The sequence below is a fragment of the Lissotriton helveticus genome, chromosome 4_1 (assembly GCF_964261635.1).
Source record: "Lissotriton helveticus chromosome 4_1, aLisHel1.1, whole genome shotgun sequence".
Lineage (NCBI taxonomy): Eukaryota > Metazoa > Chordata > Amphibia > Caudata > Salamandridae > Lissotriton > Lissotriton helveticus.
In genome coordinates, this window is record NC_136063.1 from 1,685,661,686 (window position 1) to 1,685,679,960 (window position 18,275).

At 44.0% G+C, this 18,275-nt stretch overlaps 1 protein-coding gene across 2 annotated transcripts in view; it reads left to right on the plus strand.

Moving 5' to 3' along the window:
• ELF4 (E74 like ETS transcription factor 4) overlaps positions 1 to 11,579 on the plus strand; it is a 259,188-nt gene extending 247,609 nt beyond the window's left edge. For both annotated transcript variants that reach the window (XM_078688365.1, XM_078688366.1), the window contains one exon: positions 1,818 to 11,579. In XM_078688365.1, the coding sequence (XP_078544491.1) occupies positions 1,818 to 2,562 (745 nt within the window). In that variant the 3' untranslated portion in view covers positions 2,563 to 11,579. The remainder of the gene's footprint in view (positions 1 to 1,817) is intronic.
• Positions 11,580 to 18,275: the final 6,696 nt, after the last annotated feature.

Below are 18,275 nucleotides of genomic sequence, written 5' to 3' on the forward strand. Positions count from 1 at the left end.
GTGCGTCCACCAAATGACAGACTCAGGAAGACTGCTGTATCAGAGGACCGAATTGATTTTTTATGGGCAAGCCTGTTTCCTATTGCCACTTTTCAGTTTCTGGGTTCATCCCCTCAAGTCTCGAGAACTTCAGCAAGACACTTCCACCATCTGGAAACGTCCCTCACCTCCATCTTGTGCATATGAACAAGTAAGACATACATAATGTAAAACATAGGCCTATGTCACTCGGTCACTCATGTACACATGTACATCTCGGCACTAGGATTCTGGGTTCCTCATGACCAGCACAACACATGACTAGGAAAAAGGCCTGGTCGGAGTGCAATCACTACAAAACAAATCTGACATCAGCCACCACTGCGCTACATGTGTGCAAATGTGTGGTAGGAACAATAGTCCTGCTGTCACTGAGGGTTCACTTGTTAGCCCCCTCCAGGTTCAGGACAAGTCCAGAACCCATCATTATTCAAAGGCAAGCCACACTCTTTACAAAAACACTGGATTAGTGTGAAGCTGAGACCAAAATGGAATAAGCAGGGTAACTGATACACGCAGTTTGGGCACGCAGGGCAGGCGTCACAAAAAGTCTACAACATGTAAGGGACATTCCCATCCCAACAAAGGTGGCATGTACCTTTTGCATTTCTAGGGCTCCTCGAAAACTGTAGGGGTAAGATGACTACGCCATCACCTCCTGTTCTGCTCATGCAGCCCTCCAGGGACCAGTTGAAGAATGGCTCTGGACATTTCCAAATAAACAGGAAAAGGTGGGGTGGGTAATAATCACTGGGACTAGATTAAAGGGGCTTCCGTCAACATACTTTGACAAATCGCTTTGGAGAGGGAGATAGGCGATAAGTAAGTGCAAGCTCCATATTGGCAGCTTCAGGTGAGGAACTCCACCATTCACCGATGCCGGTACGCAGGTTAAACTAACACATGTGCATACAATCTTCATGTATGGCTCAGAAATTGTGGAGGTAAAGGAGCCGAGTAATATGTGAATGCACAAACTTTACCTGAATGGAGCTGACCGGTCCTCCCTTCATTTGGGTTCAAGTACTAAGGCTTCACCTCAGACTATTGATTATGCTACCACCAATGTCAGTCTCACAGCCTGGGTCGAGAGGGCAGTGGCCACTCTCGCCAGGAGAGGTGCCTCTCATCAGCATAGCCCTGATGTCTCACAGAAGTACAATGGAAGTACACTTCCTTCTAGCAGGAATGTTGAGATCACTGGACATGAAAGATACAGGGCTCTCCTGACCATGTGCTATTTAGAAGACTTTTATTTCTAGATGGAGACTTTATCCTGTCGGGAAATGGGTTTATTTCTTGATGGGCGAATACATCTGAAAGACCGGTAAGGCCACGAGAGACTTGGTAACATGTCAGGCATGATTGAAATTTCACTGACTGTACTACAAGTTAAATCCTATTAAGAAAGCTGAACAAGTTAACAGGTTAGTTATACAATTCGATGTGTGTGAAGGTTGTTTATTTCATGTACTTTAAGCATGTGGATGTTTTCGATTTGCTTTTGTTTGCTCTTTATAATCTTTACATAAAGACGGGGGAAATAATTGGATGCTGCTAAATGGTCATAAAATGCAACCAAATTACCTGCGAATAGAAAAAACATACAATTTGTTTTACTACTGATTGGGCGAATGTACAAAATAGGCTTCTGCTTAAATCAGATCACTGTGTACTAAAAACCTATCAGAGAGATGTACAAATCTTGAACTTTGAGTCATCAGTGTTATTTATTACATGTTTCTCTAAAGTACACACTTTGTTTTTCATTTATACAGTTCCCTAGAGATGGTTTCACCAGGTCCACAGGATATTATACAACCTACCTCTCTTGCAACTTTCAGGGTGACCAGTAACCCCATCAACCTATCGCCTAACAAAGCAGTGATGCAACCCATGCCATCCTCCAACGAATTACAAGACGGAGTATTTCTTCAAGCAGCCTTACCGCCGCCAAAAGGAGGACAAGAAACACCACGCCATCAGTTGTTTTTGAGCAGTCTAGCATCAACTGATAATAACTTCACAACATATATCAATGCCGATTCACAGTTTTCAATAAATAGCCTAGCACAAATGCTGGCCCTCAATGGCAATGGACAATCTGTAATAGCACAACATCCCGGTACGGTCATTGCCACTGTAATTAGAACTGCAGAGCCCAACACAATGAACCTCAAGGAGGAGGTGTTGAGTGCTCAGTACATTCAGCATTTTCTCTCGGGGACAACAAACGCAGTTGGAAAAACAGTGCTCAGCAATGATTCCACAGCAGAAATGGGTCAACCCAATCTAAACTATCATCAGTTAAACAATGTTGTGTTAAACGGTTCCCAAGAAACCAAACGAATGCAAAGCAAGCCACAGACCTCTTCTAACTGCGAAGAGATCACTAGAACAAATGTTGGCCTGACTCCAGTTGCTGAGTTAGAACTAAATGCAGACTCTGCAGTTCTTCGACAATCGGAGCACGGGCTTGGTCTGCACGGAAACTTTTTGGAAGTTCCAATTACTTCTCAGTAGCATTGCAACAGCTCCTTGACTAATAATCTCTTCATTTCCATTGAATTGTTCAACAGTGCACCAAGCAACAGAAGGGCGACCAAAGACATCCAAATCAAATATTAAAGTCTATCGGTTCTCTCCTGTAGGGTATTTAATTGCTTCGAGAAAAAGATTTAGTTTACATGTCATCTTGAGATCAGGTCCTCCATGCAGAACACGAGATAAAATAAAATTGTAAAATTTCAAGCGTATGGAAGCAGTCAACAGCACTGTTTACAAAAGATATTTTGTATTGTGTTATAGAACAATTGGTGTCAAGTCACGTTAAAGTATGAACTGCCGTTTAAATTACCTTTTTGAACCAGGGTCTAATTAATTGTTTACCAAAAAGTCTTTGCTCAGTTTCAACTTAGAATTACAATTTGTCTACATCTTGGGGTGTTTTCTGTTCTTTGTCTTTTAGCTTCTCTCCAAACAATAATATAGCTCACACTGTTAGTCCTTCATAACACATACATTTATGCAGTCTTGGTTTCGGTGCATTCTTGAGGAGGTCTTTATAGTTTCCCACTCATATAACACCATTTAACTACTGATTGTTTGTTGTGAAACCAACCACACCAATACGCAACGTATATGAATAGTTTATTTTATTGCATGGTCTACGGTACTCCTGAAACAAACAATGATAAACGATCCAACACTTAGAAATGTTTTGAGAAGTTGAATTCAACAGGACATGCAAAAATAATTTTCACAACTGAAATACAAAGTTTGTGGCATGTGTAGCTGTAGATACACTTGCTCTGCACACTTCAAGATGTCTGTTAGACAGCAGTGTGCTCTACAAATAAATCATTCATTTCCTCCTGCCATCTAGGGCCCATTGAGAGCCATTCACTCATGCTATCTAGTGTGGGGCTCAAACGTATGCAATTTGTTTTTCCTCAAGAAGTGTTTGGAGTCATGAAGTATAGTGACTCCTATGACTGGTAATGTACATTGGCTCCATTGTTAGATTGTTTCTTCGGACGTGCATCGCTAAAGCTCTGGGTTGACGCCACATGGTGCACATCGTCTGGGCCTTCCACTCCTGTTGGCAAGAGACAATTTGTTTTTTTGCAGTTGGTTCACCTCTGTCGGTTCTGCGTCCAGGATCTCATTAATGCCCCATTTGGGGCCTTTTTATCAGTCTTCATCCTCGAGAATGTACAGACCATGATGGAAAGGATTCCCTTTCAGTACTGTCTACAGTGTAACTCAAAAGTACCTGTGGATGGATCATCACAAGATTTACAGCCTTTGCTTTTCGCTGGAAAACGATGAGACCTTCTGACCACATGCCTCGCTTTCTGACTTAAAAAAGACTCTCAGGTACAGGCGCGATCGTTAACTTTCTCAATGCATAGTGGCGCAGCGACAAGAGGATGACACCCGGACATCTTCGGTGAAGACATCGAAGAGTAAGTTGAAGCCAGCACTTTCACTGACCAGCCACTTCCCTCCAGCCAATAGACAAGTTCTCCCTTAGTCCCCAAGATGAGAATGATTCTACAACCTGGTTCACATCGATCCCCACCAACAGGTTGAAGACCGATCTCCAGGGGGGTCTGGTTTCAGGCCCACAACCAGCCCGCAACCTTTCGGTGCGCCACTGCCTCCCAGCCTTGCACCGAACCGTCGTAAGTGTTTGCATCCTACTCTGACTCTATTCCTTGTCCGAAACAGCTGCACAAGACCCAACCTTCCTCTGCACCGATGGCTTCCTGGACGTCGCAGCCGAAACAGCACTGTGGCTGAAACCTACTTCGACGTTTAGTAGACCAATAAAAATTAATTCCTCTGCGGACTCTGAGGAGCATGAACAACCTATTCTGCAGCTCCTCCAGGAGGAGTTCGACATTCGGCAGAAGTTTCCTTTTATTCACCTGCAAATGTGCAAGATTTCTGCAAAACCACCTCCACCACAGGTGCAGGAGACTGTTCCTTACAAAAGAAAGCTTACTTTTGAGGAGCAGCTCGCACTGTAACCCTAAGCACCTCTAAAGCCAAGGAAATACCAGGACAGGGGCATCAGTCCTCTACCTTCTCTCTCCCCTCCACTGTTCCTCCTCCTCCTCTACCACATAGGCCAAAATTGCCAGCGGGTTCCCCACATTCATTCTATTTGGGGGAAGCGTTCGCCTTACAGGTCCTCTGAACCCTGGGCAGATTATAACATCGTTCCCGAAGGGGACAGTGACCATGACCTGTAACCTGCAAATCCATCCCCTCCAGTTAACACCACCTGTTATCATGAGGTTATTTACAAGGCAGCCACCTTCTACGGGGTAGACCATTACACAATCCCAGAGGAAGATGACTTCCTCATTGAAACACTTTCTAACACTCCGAGATCCTTTCAATATCGCCCCATGCATAAAGGCACACTCAGGTTACCTCCAAGGACCCTGTGAAGCCCAGAGTGGTTACTCAGAGGGTGGATAAAAAGTATACGCCCTCCCCCTTTGACCCAGCTTACATACGGAGTCCACTATCACCAGACTTGGTTGTGCACACTGCGCTTAAGTGAGCTAATGCCCAAGGTACTGGTGATGCCCCACCGCCAGACAGGGAGTAAGAACATCGACGTGGCAGGCAAAAGAGTGGCCACATATCTGCCACCCATTTGGCATATCACCAACTGTGTCAGCTTACTCTCCAGGTATGATACGGCCCAGTGGGATTAGAAAGGCGACCTGATCCAGCCCCTCCCGGATCAATATACACAGCTGGCACAAGAGTTAGTCGCAGAGGGCCTGACTATATCTAATACTACCATTAGGTGTGTCCTGGACGTGAATGACACTGCTGTCAGAGGCATTCCCTCAAGCATTCTCATTTGCCGTCATGCGTGGATCCGTGTCTCTGGCTTTAAGCCAAAAGTCCAGCAGCATCTGATCAAACTGCCCTTTGAAAGGAAACACCTCTTTGGGCCACAGGCTGATCAGATGCTAGAGAAAATCAAGAAAGATATATCTAAGACAATAGGGGATCTTCAATTCTCATCACCCGTGGGTCTTTTCGTAGGACCCAGTTTTATGATGGCGCTTAAGCCACCTTTCCGGAGGCTTCCACCTCCTATCAGAGGCATCCGCAACCCTTCAGGGGTTACTACAGGGGTGCCTATAGAGGTAATAACTCCAAATGCAGGGGTAGTGGGTGTGCAGCAAAGGGATCTGCTTCCACCAAACAATGACTTTCCTAGACCATACAACACCTGTTGGGGATGACTGCAGGAGTTCCTCACTTGCTGGCAAACAATCACTTCAGATCAAGGGACCGTTTTCATTGTAGAGCAGGGTTACTGACTAAAACTCATTGCTCCACCACCAAACAGTCCTCCCCCCCCCCTGCGCAAACGCTCCCTCTCCAAAGAACATAAGCGCTTCCTACAAGAGGAAGTACAAGCGCTCCTACTAAGGGGTGTACTCCTTTACTTTCTAATCCCAAGAAAGATGGGTCCCTCATGCCCATCTTCGACGGTCCCCTCAACTAGTATATCCTGTTGGAACATTTCCACATGGGCACACTTTAAGACGCCATTCCTTTGCTGCATCACAGCAACTGAATGACTGCCCTCGACCTGAAGGACATCTATTTACACATTTCTCACCATAGCTACCTCAGATTCGTGGTAAGTGGACAGCATTTCCAGTTCAAAGTCCTGCCCTTCAGGGTTAACTACGACCGGCAGTCTTTTTACAAAATGCCTTGCAGTGGTATCTTCTCATCTTCAGAGGAGCAACATCCACATCTTCCCTTACCTTAATTACTGGCAGATAAAGAGTGCATGCAGGCAGCAGTTCTAGGCCCACACCCAGATAACGTTAAACATTTTACACTATCTAGGTTTCACAATCAATGTGGTCAAGTTCCATCTCCAGCCCCTCCAAATACAGCCCTTCCTATTGATTGTTCTCAATTTGGTTAACAGGAAAAGCTTACACCAGCGCTGCACAGGTTCAAGCCTTCCAGCTTCTGCTGCATCTTTTCCAGCCAAATTGCCACCTAATCATCAGGACAGTAATGCGCCTCCTTGGCATAATGGATTCCTACATTACCATAGTTTCCCATACTCGCTTAGATATGCGTCCACTTCAAGAGTGCCTTGTGGCCCAGTGGCCACAAGTGCAGGGTCTCTGGGAAGATCAGGTGATGATTTTGGCAGCACCCAGTGCTCTCTGCAATGGCAGAACAGCAACAACCTGTTGGCAGGGCAGGCCCATTATAGATCTGGTTTCCCAAATGACCATTACCATGGATGTCTCTCTCATGGGCTGACATCTGCAGATGTGACCATTCAGGGAATGTTGACACCCTTTCCACAGGGCTTCCACATCAATTGCCTAGAGTTAAAGGCAGTCCAATTAGCTCTAAAGATGTTCTTCTGCCAAGTACATCACAAGGGTGTTTTAGTCAGAACTCACAACATGACTGCCATGTACTACCTTGGGAAAGAAGGAGGCACGCTCTCTCCCCAAATCCCTGCGTTAGAGCACAGCACTTGGTGTTGGGCGATTCACCACAGAGTACATTAGTTAGCAGAGTACCTTCCAGAAATGGACAAAGATTTTGCAGACCTGCTCAGCAGGATATGGTAACAAGTCCATGAGTGGGAACTCCACCTGCAAGGTACTACTCTCGTACTTTCAGCGTTGGGGATTCTTCGACATAGATCTGTTCATAGCTGGCGAAAAAGCCAAATGCCCAAGCTTCTCCTCCAGGGTTTAGCACCCACAGTCTATGGGCAATGTACTATGAATGAACTGGTCAGAGATATTTGCCTATGCTTTTCAACTGCTCTCACCACTTCTGAACACGGTTCAGAGGCTTTGGCAAACATCTCAACCTCATCTTGGTGGCTCCCACATGGGCCAGACAAATGTGGTTCATGACCCTTCTCGAGTTGTCTGTGGTCCGTCTTGAGAGACTGGTCAAGCCTTCTCACTCAACACCAGGGCACAGTAAGGCACCTGAACCCCGGCCAGCTCAATCTTGCAATTTATTTCCTGAGGTCCTAGAGTTTGGTTACCTCCATCTACCTTTGGAATGTATGTCCATCCTTAAAGGCTCACTGCCACACCTCACAAGCTTGCTGTGCAGCAGAGTGGAAAAGGTTTGTTCATTACTGTCTACCCAAACACATTGACCCACTCGATCCAACTGTGCAAAACATTGTTTGCTACCTGTTTAATTCGAAACTTTCAGGTCACGCTTATACGTCCATTTGTTTACATTTGGCTGCAGTTGCAGCTTAATTGCAGAACAGGGAACACGATTCATTATTAGAATCCCTGTCATTAAAGTCTTTATGGAAGGTCTTTAAAGGGTTATCCCCCCAGGGGACCCATGGCCCATATATTAAATCTCAACGTAGTCCTACCTGGACTCTTTGACCCCCATTTTGAGCCCCTTCACTCTTGCCATCCCCAATTCCTATCTTGGGAAGTTGTGTTTCTAGTTGTAGTCACTTCTCTCGGGCGTGTGAGTTCCAAGCTCTCATTTTAGAAGAACCCTTTTTCCAGGTTCACAATGGAAAAGTAATCCTCAGAACTAACCCAAAGTTTCGGCCCAAGGTGGTTTCTCCTTTCCACCTCAACCAGACAATTGAGCTCTTGGTGTTCTTCCCACACCTGGATTCAGTAGCAGAGAGAGCCTGCCATGCACTAGACGGTAAAAGGACCTTCATGTACTACAGCAATAGGGCAAAATCATTTCATAAGACAAAAAAACTATTTGCAGTCTTTCCTTAACCACACAAATGCAATACCATTTCAAAAGCAGAGTAGCTCGGTGGTTAGGCAAGTTAATTCAAACCTGCTATGCCAAGACCAAAATACATCTCCCTGCTCCACCTAGGCTGCACTCAACACATAAGAAAGTACCTTCCATTGCCTTTCTGGGTAATATCCCAATAGCTGAAATCTTTAAGGCAGATACTCTGTCCACCCCACACACCTTCACCAATCACTACTGTGTGGATGTTCTCGCATTCCAGCAGGCTCATATTGGCCAGGCTGTACTACGTACACTTTTTCAATCTTCTGAAACACCCTCTGGCTAACCACCTCTTAGGTAAGAACTGATTTACAGTCTATGAAGAGCATGTGTATCTACAGCTACACATGCCTCAAACGGAAAATGTTAGCCTGCATCTGTTTGTGGCTTGTGGTGATGTAGATTCACATGCACCCACCATGCTCCCCAAAAGCCTTCCGTTGCAGATGCTTTTCTTTTTTTCATACTCTATATTTACTTGCATGGTCATCTTCTTCCACGTCTGTGATCCATGCTATCCATACCTGCTACTCAGGAAAACAATCTAACAATGGAGCCCAGGCACATTACCAGGCAATAGAGGAGTCACTATACCTTGAGACTCGAAAGACTTCTTCGAGGAAAAACAAGTTTCGCACGTCAAAACCCAATACTAGATAGCAAGAGCAATTAAATCTACAGCACTACATGCTACAAACTGAAGCTTACTAGGCAAGTGACATTTTCTTTCCCCACTAGCAGTTGATGTTTAAATACACCTATCCATCTTTGATAGAAAAGGCACAAGATACCATCTAAATTAATGGCAATAATAATTAGAACTGGGATGCGAAAAGGAGATGCGCTATCAACAATGTCTGAAGCCAAGACATTGGTTATAAAAACTGGATGATGCATTTAATCCATTTAAGGACTAAGTGCTCATATAAGTATGTGGCTTCATCAGTGTTTCACGCAGTGTAACAGAGGTACTTAAACACAGAGCAACAGGCACAGCAATCAGACCCTCAATAACATTTGTAAGACACTTGTCTATTCAATGTGCAAGTAACTTTCTTAATTAAATAATTTATGTATTAATTAAACGGAGTATAGGCTAGTGCAATGTAACAAGAATTTGCTATAAGACGTTTAGCTCAAAATCATCAGGGTGCCCTTATGAAATGACTGTATGTTCAGTATGTTGAAATCAAGATTAATATTTGAAAGTCTGCAAAGTACATTAGCAATATTCACTTGAATCCCAACAAAGTAGCTATTTGTTTACAATATTTCCGCACACAACTACATTCTTCCCATCGGTTTTAAAAGCCTACTGGTGCAATACCAAGTCTCTTGGTTGCGTGCTCAAATACTTCAATTTTTATGAATAGTCTCACATTTACACAGTGCTTTTCATGGTTGACCCTTAGATTCTGCTTTGAGTTTTTACAAGGATTGGCACTACTTACCACCTGCATTTACAGATATCGTCGCCTTCTGTATGCAAGGTTGAAGGTAAAGGGAACCATGAAAAGAGCCTTGTTTTTCATATACTTTGCAACCTCACTGCACAGTAGAGTTATGTTCTTCGTAACAGGCCCCTGCCAGCCAAGGAATGATATCTTGGAGCCTGACTATGCCAGGTCTGATTTCCTACAAGGAAGGGTTTACATTTTAAAATGTATATTTTGAAGAATAAGCATCAGCATTTTCTCCTCACTTGTATAGATATAAATAGATTTTGTGCACACCAAACTAAAGAAAATGCTAAATGTCATTTATTTGAAAGTGGTGAACATGCTTTATAAAAAAAAAACAGCAACGGCAGAAGCGAAGGCAGATGTCAGCAAAGGACAGATGCCATTGCTGTTGATAGTATAATTGTTTTACTGTGCTCGTCCTTGATCGAGAGTGCTGAACCTTGTCAAATAATGTGTCGATAAACGTGGTCCAGGTTTGAGACACTAACCAAAGCACATTCGTCACGTAGTCTCGGTTCCTGAAGAGGGATTCGTGTTCTGCACATGGATGTAACACTCGCACATTATTATAATCTAGACTACATTAGAGTATCCCAAGAAGCATCTATGTTGCGGAAAATGCCCTGCTCTCGCAGAAAAAATGACTTATACGTTTGGATGGAATGTGCCAACAGAGTGACCGTAAATATAATACTTAAAGCAAACCAAAAGAACTACTTTGCAAATATATATTTTTTTTAGAAAAGAAAATATATGTGGTACATTTTAACTAATGTACAATAGTGATGTGTTTCCTAATGTAAGTAATCATTGTCCAGGAACATAATGTGTATATATTGGAATAGATGAGTGCAAGCTAGCAATATTTTTACTACTGGAAATTTGAAATGAAGATGCTTGAAAAATGTGAAACTGGGACTTCAGAGATTCCAAAGCTGCAAATAGTTTAGAAGCAGGATCAATTGCATATCACTTAAATGTCTATTGCCTTTCTCAGGTCCTTTTTATGTATTTCTTAAACCTTGTTCTCAAGTGCCATATAATTACTCACGTTATAGATGCCTTAAAGAGCAAGATTGTAGTTTGTTACCCTTCCTTCCTTACGTAAAGGGCTTACTCTATGGTCACTTTATAAATATTTATTGTTTAAATGTGTTGGGGTGCTGCTTTGATGCTGATGAAGAACGTCACATATGCACATTTTACACATCCCATTCTAAATGTTATGACCTTGTGTCCCTATAGCGGTTTCCAAAATGCCTAGCGGTAACCAGCACATTCAGTCTGTTCCATCAAAGAATAGATAAAATAATGCCTCAAATCTTCTAGCTTTAGATGTGTGTAGAACATAAGGACAATCCGCCTAATTGTTTTTTAACATGAACTCTTTAAAAAATACCCTTAACGAGTATATTGTAAGGATAAGGCTCAAAAGGGCTGAATGTGGCAAACGATACGTGGAGGTAGGATTTAATTTACAACTGTCTTTGTTCAGGGATGAAATGTAAACAGAAGTAATCAGGTCAGGTTTAGAAGGCCTTATTTGTTCTACTGTCAAAATACAGTGCTAAATAACATTTGTTAGAAGAGCTGTTTAATGTCCGCTTGTGCTTTAAAAAACATTGCCAGATACTGTTTTCCGTTTCTTTTGCATGTTATGAAATTCGCTTTTGGATATTCTTTCATGTTTCTTGTACTGTAATCATTATGCTTTAAACCTCTTGATCATTTATAAAAAAGGACGCAAAGGAAGCCTTTTTTTTTCTTCTTTACCCTGATAGATATCCAGGTTTTGGGTTAACTATTCTGTACAAATGTAAGCTTTGACAGATGTATACTCAAAACTGGTGTCACAAATGAGTAGGCATATTTTGACATGTAATGTGATGCTTTCTTTCTGGTAACCTTCTTTACTCTGATTATCCTTCCTCATCCCAGTACTTAAATCCATGCACCATTTAACTTAGCCAAAATAAATAATCACTGCCTCTACTTTACTCTGCCCCCCCTAATTATCCATGCTTCTCTAAGGACCCAACATTGAAGAAGACCTATCATGCTTACTATCTTCCCAAAGCGCTTGAATGAGTGCCAGGACATTGATAGATTGGGTGGCGACACAATTACTGGGACAATGAATGATAAACTGAGTAATAGCGATTGTAAAAACCTCCTTAATCCTACCTCTTCTCAGTCCGTGAAGAATGAGGATATGCCAAAGTAATGTAACTTGTCAATTTAAAAAAAAAAGACACCAGCGCTAGTGTAATACAGTCTATGTATTAAATTAAAAATATAATACTATAGTGTAAACTCAATCTTTAAGACTAGTTGTGAGTACTTGGTAGATATCCCAGGACCACTGATACCTCAAATGTTAATGTAAATGGCAATGGAAATAGAGCCAGAGGCACTCACCCAAGTTGCAGCCCAACAGATGTTCTGGATGAAAGCCCTGCAATCTCAGCCCACAAAGCAGCCAATCCCATGGGCAGACTGCCCCAGCAATAATAATACAAATAAGGGAGAGGGGGCACTTGTAGGTCCAGCATACAGGCCCCAAATAATACAATGTAGCAACGAAGGAGTATGCCGTTCCTCTAGGGTGGGGAGAAAGAGGAAGGAGGCTGTGTTGGTCAACCCCCTACCCTAGAGTGGAGTGTGGGTGTCTCCCAATTTGGGAAGTGGGGCCCTCACACACCCAATTGGGTGTCTTGCTTCATAATAGGGCTTTCTCCTCATCAGGGAGGCGCTGCAATGCCTGACGGGCACCCTGTGAGGGGCTCTTTGTCGGAGATCTTTTTCCCAAGCCGCATGGATGAGGTGCGTGTGAGGGGCCTAGTGGTGTAGATGTGAACTAATGTGAGGGAAATAAAATGAGGCGAGGTGGTACTCCAAGTAAGTTTAATCTGCGAGCCCACTTCTCTCAATTAAAACCAACAGGGAAGTTGACGCCAATTATAATGGTCGGAGGAGTCTAGGTGTGCGTAGTAGTTTAAAGGGAGGAAGCAGCAGGGCCCCATTCACCAGAGGTATATCCCAGGTAAAGCAGCAACAGACCTAAAGGACAATGACAAAGAAAAATCCTGCAGTGGTTGATTATTCAAGTCTTGTATTCCTGAGAGACATTCCCTCCCCAAATAGCCCTCATGGCTTTTACAGCTGCCTACTAGACCAAAGGGTGAAATTGCTAACACAAAAAATTGCAAAACCCATTTTGACTCTCATCTACAAGGGCTTAAGGAACTCTTTGAGCACCAGTAGGAAAAAGAAACCCAGTGATGGTCGTAAGTATGTCGAGTTGGCAGCCAGTTGGATTTCTGTCAGGTCAACCAGGGAAGCAGCAGGTAGCCACCTGTGAGAGAAGAGGACTCTGGAGCAAACAAGTGAATTATCCCATCTGGATAAAAAGATACTTACCTCACTAGTGAAAACCCTACCATGCAAGGCCAGAATGGGACAATTAACATTACATCTTCCTTTTTGCTGTGAAGGCAAACCAAAAACTAGAAAATTAGGGGAAGGAGTAACGCAAAGAGCAGAATAGGAGGCCACCGAGCGGCAAAAGTATCCACCTCCTATGCTCCTACCGAATGTTTGACACTAATACTGCTATCAAATGACTTTCTGCGGAACTGCTGTCTAGACTGCTAAAGGAGCCATGTCCAAAGAACCTGTCTCTGACTGCTTGCTGGCATTAGCCTGGTCTAATATAGTGTCAGAACGACTACCTGACCCTGCAAATGAGAAGCAAACTAGGGGAGGCCAGAAGCACTACCTCCAGCTTTTCAGTTGGAAGAATTCGAGCAATCTGAAGGGAGCAATAACCCCTGGGGCTGATTTACCACCAGTGTTGCTTCCCATCTATCTCACGTAACCACTAGTGCGGAGAGAGACAGAGAAATATCTCTTTCCAGTGTTGCTCATAAAAACCACCAATGTATATTGGTTGAGATGTTGCTGGGAACAGGTATCAGGATGTTTAAATACAGGGAAAGAGGATTCCAATGCTGGCGCAAATGCAGTTCCAGCTGACTTAACTGCAGGTGAACCGATGGCACCAAAAAGGCAATAATAAATCCCAGTCTGATTTGCTCTTGTGGAATTGGCAACACAGCATGCCTTTTAATCAAGTTGTTGATCCCTTGAAGCAAAGGCCATTGACGAGGACTGTCCCTGGGCCATGCCAGACGTCTACTCTTGAATTTGAAAGAACCTCCAGAAAATGTAACGGGTATCAAATTCAGAACTCATGATTCTGTGATAGAATCTGCCAGACATGATGGTGGAGAGAGAGGTCCTTCTAACACAGTGTCAAGCAGTGACACGGCATAATCATGGCTGCATTTTGGTTTTTCAGAATAAGAAGCAGATCATTGAACAATTCTCCTGCACCCATTTTCGAAAGGAAAAAGGCTAGACTTTACTCTGGCCAGGTGGGGCATTGGGATATCTGGGGCGCAGTGCCCGTTAGAAAGCCAATAGGAAGGCTGCAAAGACTTGGGTTGCTTTTTGAAGACTTGAGCATGTTCCCTGTTCTTGAAAGCACAGTGATGTTAACCCTCAAACAGGTCTCGGAACCGCAGATTCACCAAGAATAGCATCAGAAGACGACCTGCTTTTTGGGCACACTCTGCCTTCTGGTCTTAAAGGTGAATCTGTCACTAAACTGCAACATTGCTCACAAGTGGTGAAGGTGGAAGCTTTGACAATGTTACAAGTAACCTTTGAAAATTACATTACTCTGAGTTCCATCCCAAATAAATCAGCACAATGTTCTCCAGACTGAACTGTAGTAGCTATAATTTGAAAATCCTTGGCCAAGGCCCAGAGAAAAAACGCAGGAAATATGTCAGTTTGAGATGCCCGATTCAAGCCTGCAATCGGTTCATGAGGGCTTGCTTCACACATTTGTACTGATGCAGCCTCTCAGACAGCATAAGCCATCCATGCGATTATACAACGCAGTCTAATAGAAGAAAGTCCATCTTACCCTTAGCCAGAGGACATAGTCTAAGGAATCAAAGTAGATCTCACTTTTCTCAGGGTCCTTCCACTCACTCGATAGATCAGAGACATTACGATTTACAGACGTGATGTGGAAAGGAGGATGCAGTTGGAATTGTTGACACATATCTGAACTAGTGCTGTGGGAAGTTCAGCCTCTACTGGCAACGGAAGACTGCATGCTAAATACCAAAGAAATGGCTGTATATTGAAGTGATTCACAAACTGGCCCCTGACAGAAGGGTCAGGATCTGGGATCTCATCATCAAACTCTGGGAAAGGCCTGGAGTAGATGGAGGGTATAATTCTCATAATGGACCAGTGGAAGGAGAGGATAATTCAGACTAGAAGGTCTTCCCCCACCAATTCACTTCTGGACTGCTGATGGGCTTCAGATAGAGAAGCAATCGCAGCCTGAATATGGTCAATGGGAATAGTGGAAATCCTTGTCTCAACCTTGCAGAGCTTTTTCGAACCAACCTCCGTAGCATTCAGTGAGGTATGACGGCTCTTGGAAGAGTGCTTTCTGTGCTCCGATGTTACACTTCAGAAGGTAAAGTGCACATGGACCACAAGGCACGTTGGCTCCTAAACAGTCTGATATCAAGGACCCTCAGGCTGCCAATCAAATGTCTGAACCTTGGGAAAAGATGGAAAAAAGGCAAGAAAGACGTCTCATCATACTGCCTAGTAGTATGCATGATGAACTTGTGTCCCCGAGAGGACATGAACATATGAACCCTAAGGCGTGATATTATGTATCCTACAGACTGAGATCCTTAACTCCCAAAAACATGGCCAGGGAAGAGCGCTGCTGCCCTTTTAGCAGACTGTCCACATGAAAGCCTACCTTAAAACTGTACATTTTGGTTTATAAATAATGCTCCCTGATTTCCTTTTTTACTAATTTTACAGATAAATACCGTCCGAAATCATTCATTTTCTTGTGTGTTATTATTTTTAAATGTGGATAAAAACGGAAATTGAGTTGCTTTTTGAGTAATTCTAAATATTGTCTGCCATGACTGCCAGGCCAATAGATGTGTGGATTGATAGAAAAGGGGGTTAAAAAAGAAAGGAATTTTAGCAACGAGGCTTTGACAGCAGTAGAAATGTACAAGGTTGATACTGAAATGTGCATATTTTCATATAAGTGCACTGGTTTATCTTTTGCAGGTGTTCACAGCACTGCCGATGGCAGACATTTAAGCATGAGTGCATATTTATCGGTTAATTAAATGTGGAAATACCCTAATTTCTGCTTAATTTTTCCATGAAACCCAAAATAAATATGGATAAATACAGGTAAAATTGCACAAAATAAAAATGGATAAATACAGACGGAAATGGAGGCCTAACAAATCCTCATCCACAGACTTGTTCTGTAGAGAAGAGAGGGCTGAAACGTAGTCATTCCCATTAATTTGTGCTTCTACAAGGGCAGCTTGACTTGGCAATTATGAGGATTATAAATACATTTTGGCATAACTTTTTTCCCGTGTCCAGGAAATGAAATTGGAATGTAGCCAGCATTATTTAAATAGTGGATCAGTGCCTCGAGACCCTCATGGGTGAAGCAGTTGCACTTAACAAATCCTGATTGATTGATTCAATGTGTAGTCTGAGATCTGCCCCAAAACAGGGCAAAGGCCCTGGAAGGTGATGTAGAAAACTACCCCAAGCGGCCAAGAAAAGACACTCAAAGATCAGAATGCTTTTTCTTTTCTTCATGCGCAATGTAGAGTAGGATTTGGCCAGCCATGTCCCATGTGGTACAGTATGGGTCAAATGGAAGAACAGGACTCCATTAGGACCGACCACCACTGCGTCCACTTCGCCTTCACCAATTCCACTGTGCACCACCACACCCACTACTACCCCTGCAGAAGTTGAAACAAGGTCACTGAAGAACAGCTCATCATTAGGACCGACCACCGCTGCGCCTACTTCGCCTTCACCAAATCCACTGTACACCACCACACCCACTACTACCCCTGCAGAAGTTGGAACAAGGTCACTGAAGAACAGCTCACCACCACCCTCAGTGAAATCCCATCCACCGACATCTACAGACACCAACACCGCAGCACGTAACCTCCACCGATGGATCTCTGACTGCGCCAACATTTTGGCCCCCCTGAAGAAAGCACCTAGCAAGGGACACTCCAAGAAAGCCAGCTGGTTCTCTCCCGCCCTTCATGAGCCCAGATGCACCTGTAGACGGCTCAAAAAGAGATTGAGTAGCAATACCCCTGAAGACCACTCCGCTTTAAAGACCGCTGTCACCACCTCATCAAAACAACGAAGAAAGCAGACCCTACAAGAAAGGGTCAAAGCCAACGGACTCCACAGCAAGGTACTTTTCGCTGTGGTCAAAGAATTCACCAGACCCAGCAGACATCCCCCCCAAAACCTCTGCAACAACCTCAGCACCTAATACCACCATAAGATCAGGGAGATATGGAACAGCTTTGACAGCCGTGATACACTTGACCCTCCCACCCAACCCCCTACCACCGCACCCTACAACGCTGGACCCCAACAGACCCTACTCAGGTGGACCACCCTTCACAGAGGATGATACCCTCCAGATCATGAAGAACATCTACTCCAGAGTACCCTTGAAACCCCTGCCCGCATCACATCTTCAACAGATCAGGCATTACTATCACCCCCGAACTCCACTACACCATCAACTATGCCACCTACCCAGAAGACTGGAAACATGCAGAAATCAACCCCTTGCTGAAAAAAACCTCTGCCTCAAAAAATCAGACTGACCTCAAACATATTAGACCCATCTTGCTTCTACCCTTCCCAGGCAAGGTCATTGAGAAGGCCATCAATGCCCAACTTTCAGAGTTCATCAAACCAAACCACATCCAGTACCTCTCCCAATCCGGCTACCGAAGCAACTACAGCACTGAGACAGCCCTCCTCGCCATCACAGACTACGTCCGCGCCCTCCTCAATTGAGGCAAAACGGCAGCCGTCATCCTCCTGCACCTCTCAGCTGCCTTCGATACAATCTCTCACCTCACCCTATGTACAAGACTCCACGACGCTGGCTTCCATGAAAAAGCCCTGGAATGGATCCACTTCTTCCTCACCAGCCAAACATAGAGTCAAACTACCTCTGTTCCTCTTAAAACCCCCAAAGATCAGCTGTGGAGTGCCTCAGGGCTCCTCCCTCAGACCCACGTTTTTCAACATCTACAAGGCCTGCTCGCAGCCATCGTCCAGAACCACGGACTCAACTTCATATCCAATGCCGACAACACGCAGTTGATTCTCTCCTTCACCAATGAACCAACAGTCACCAAGAACAACTTTCACAGTGTGATGAAGGCTGTTGCTGCCTGGATGAAGAACAGCTACCTCAAGCTCAACTCAGAGAAGAACACAGTCCTCATCATGGCTCCACTCCCTTCACCTGGCATG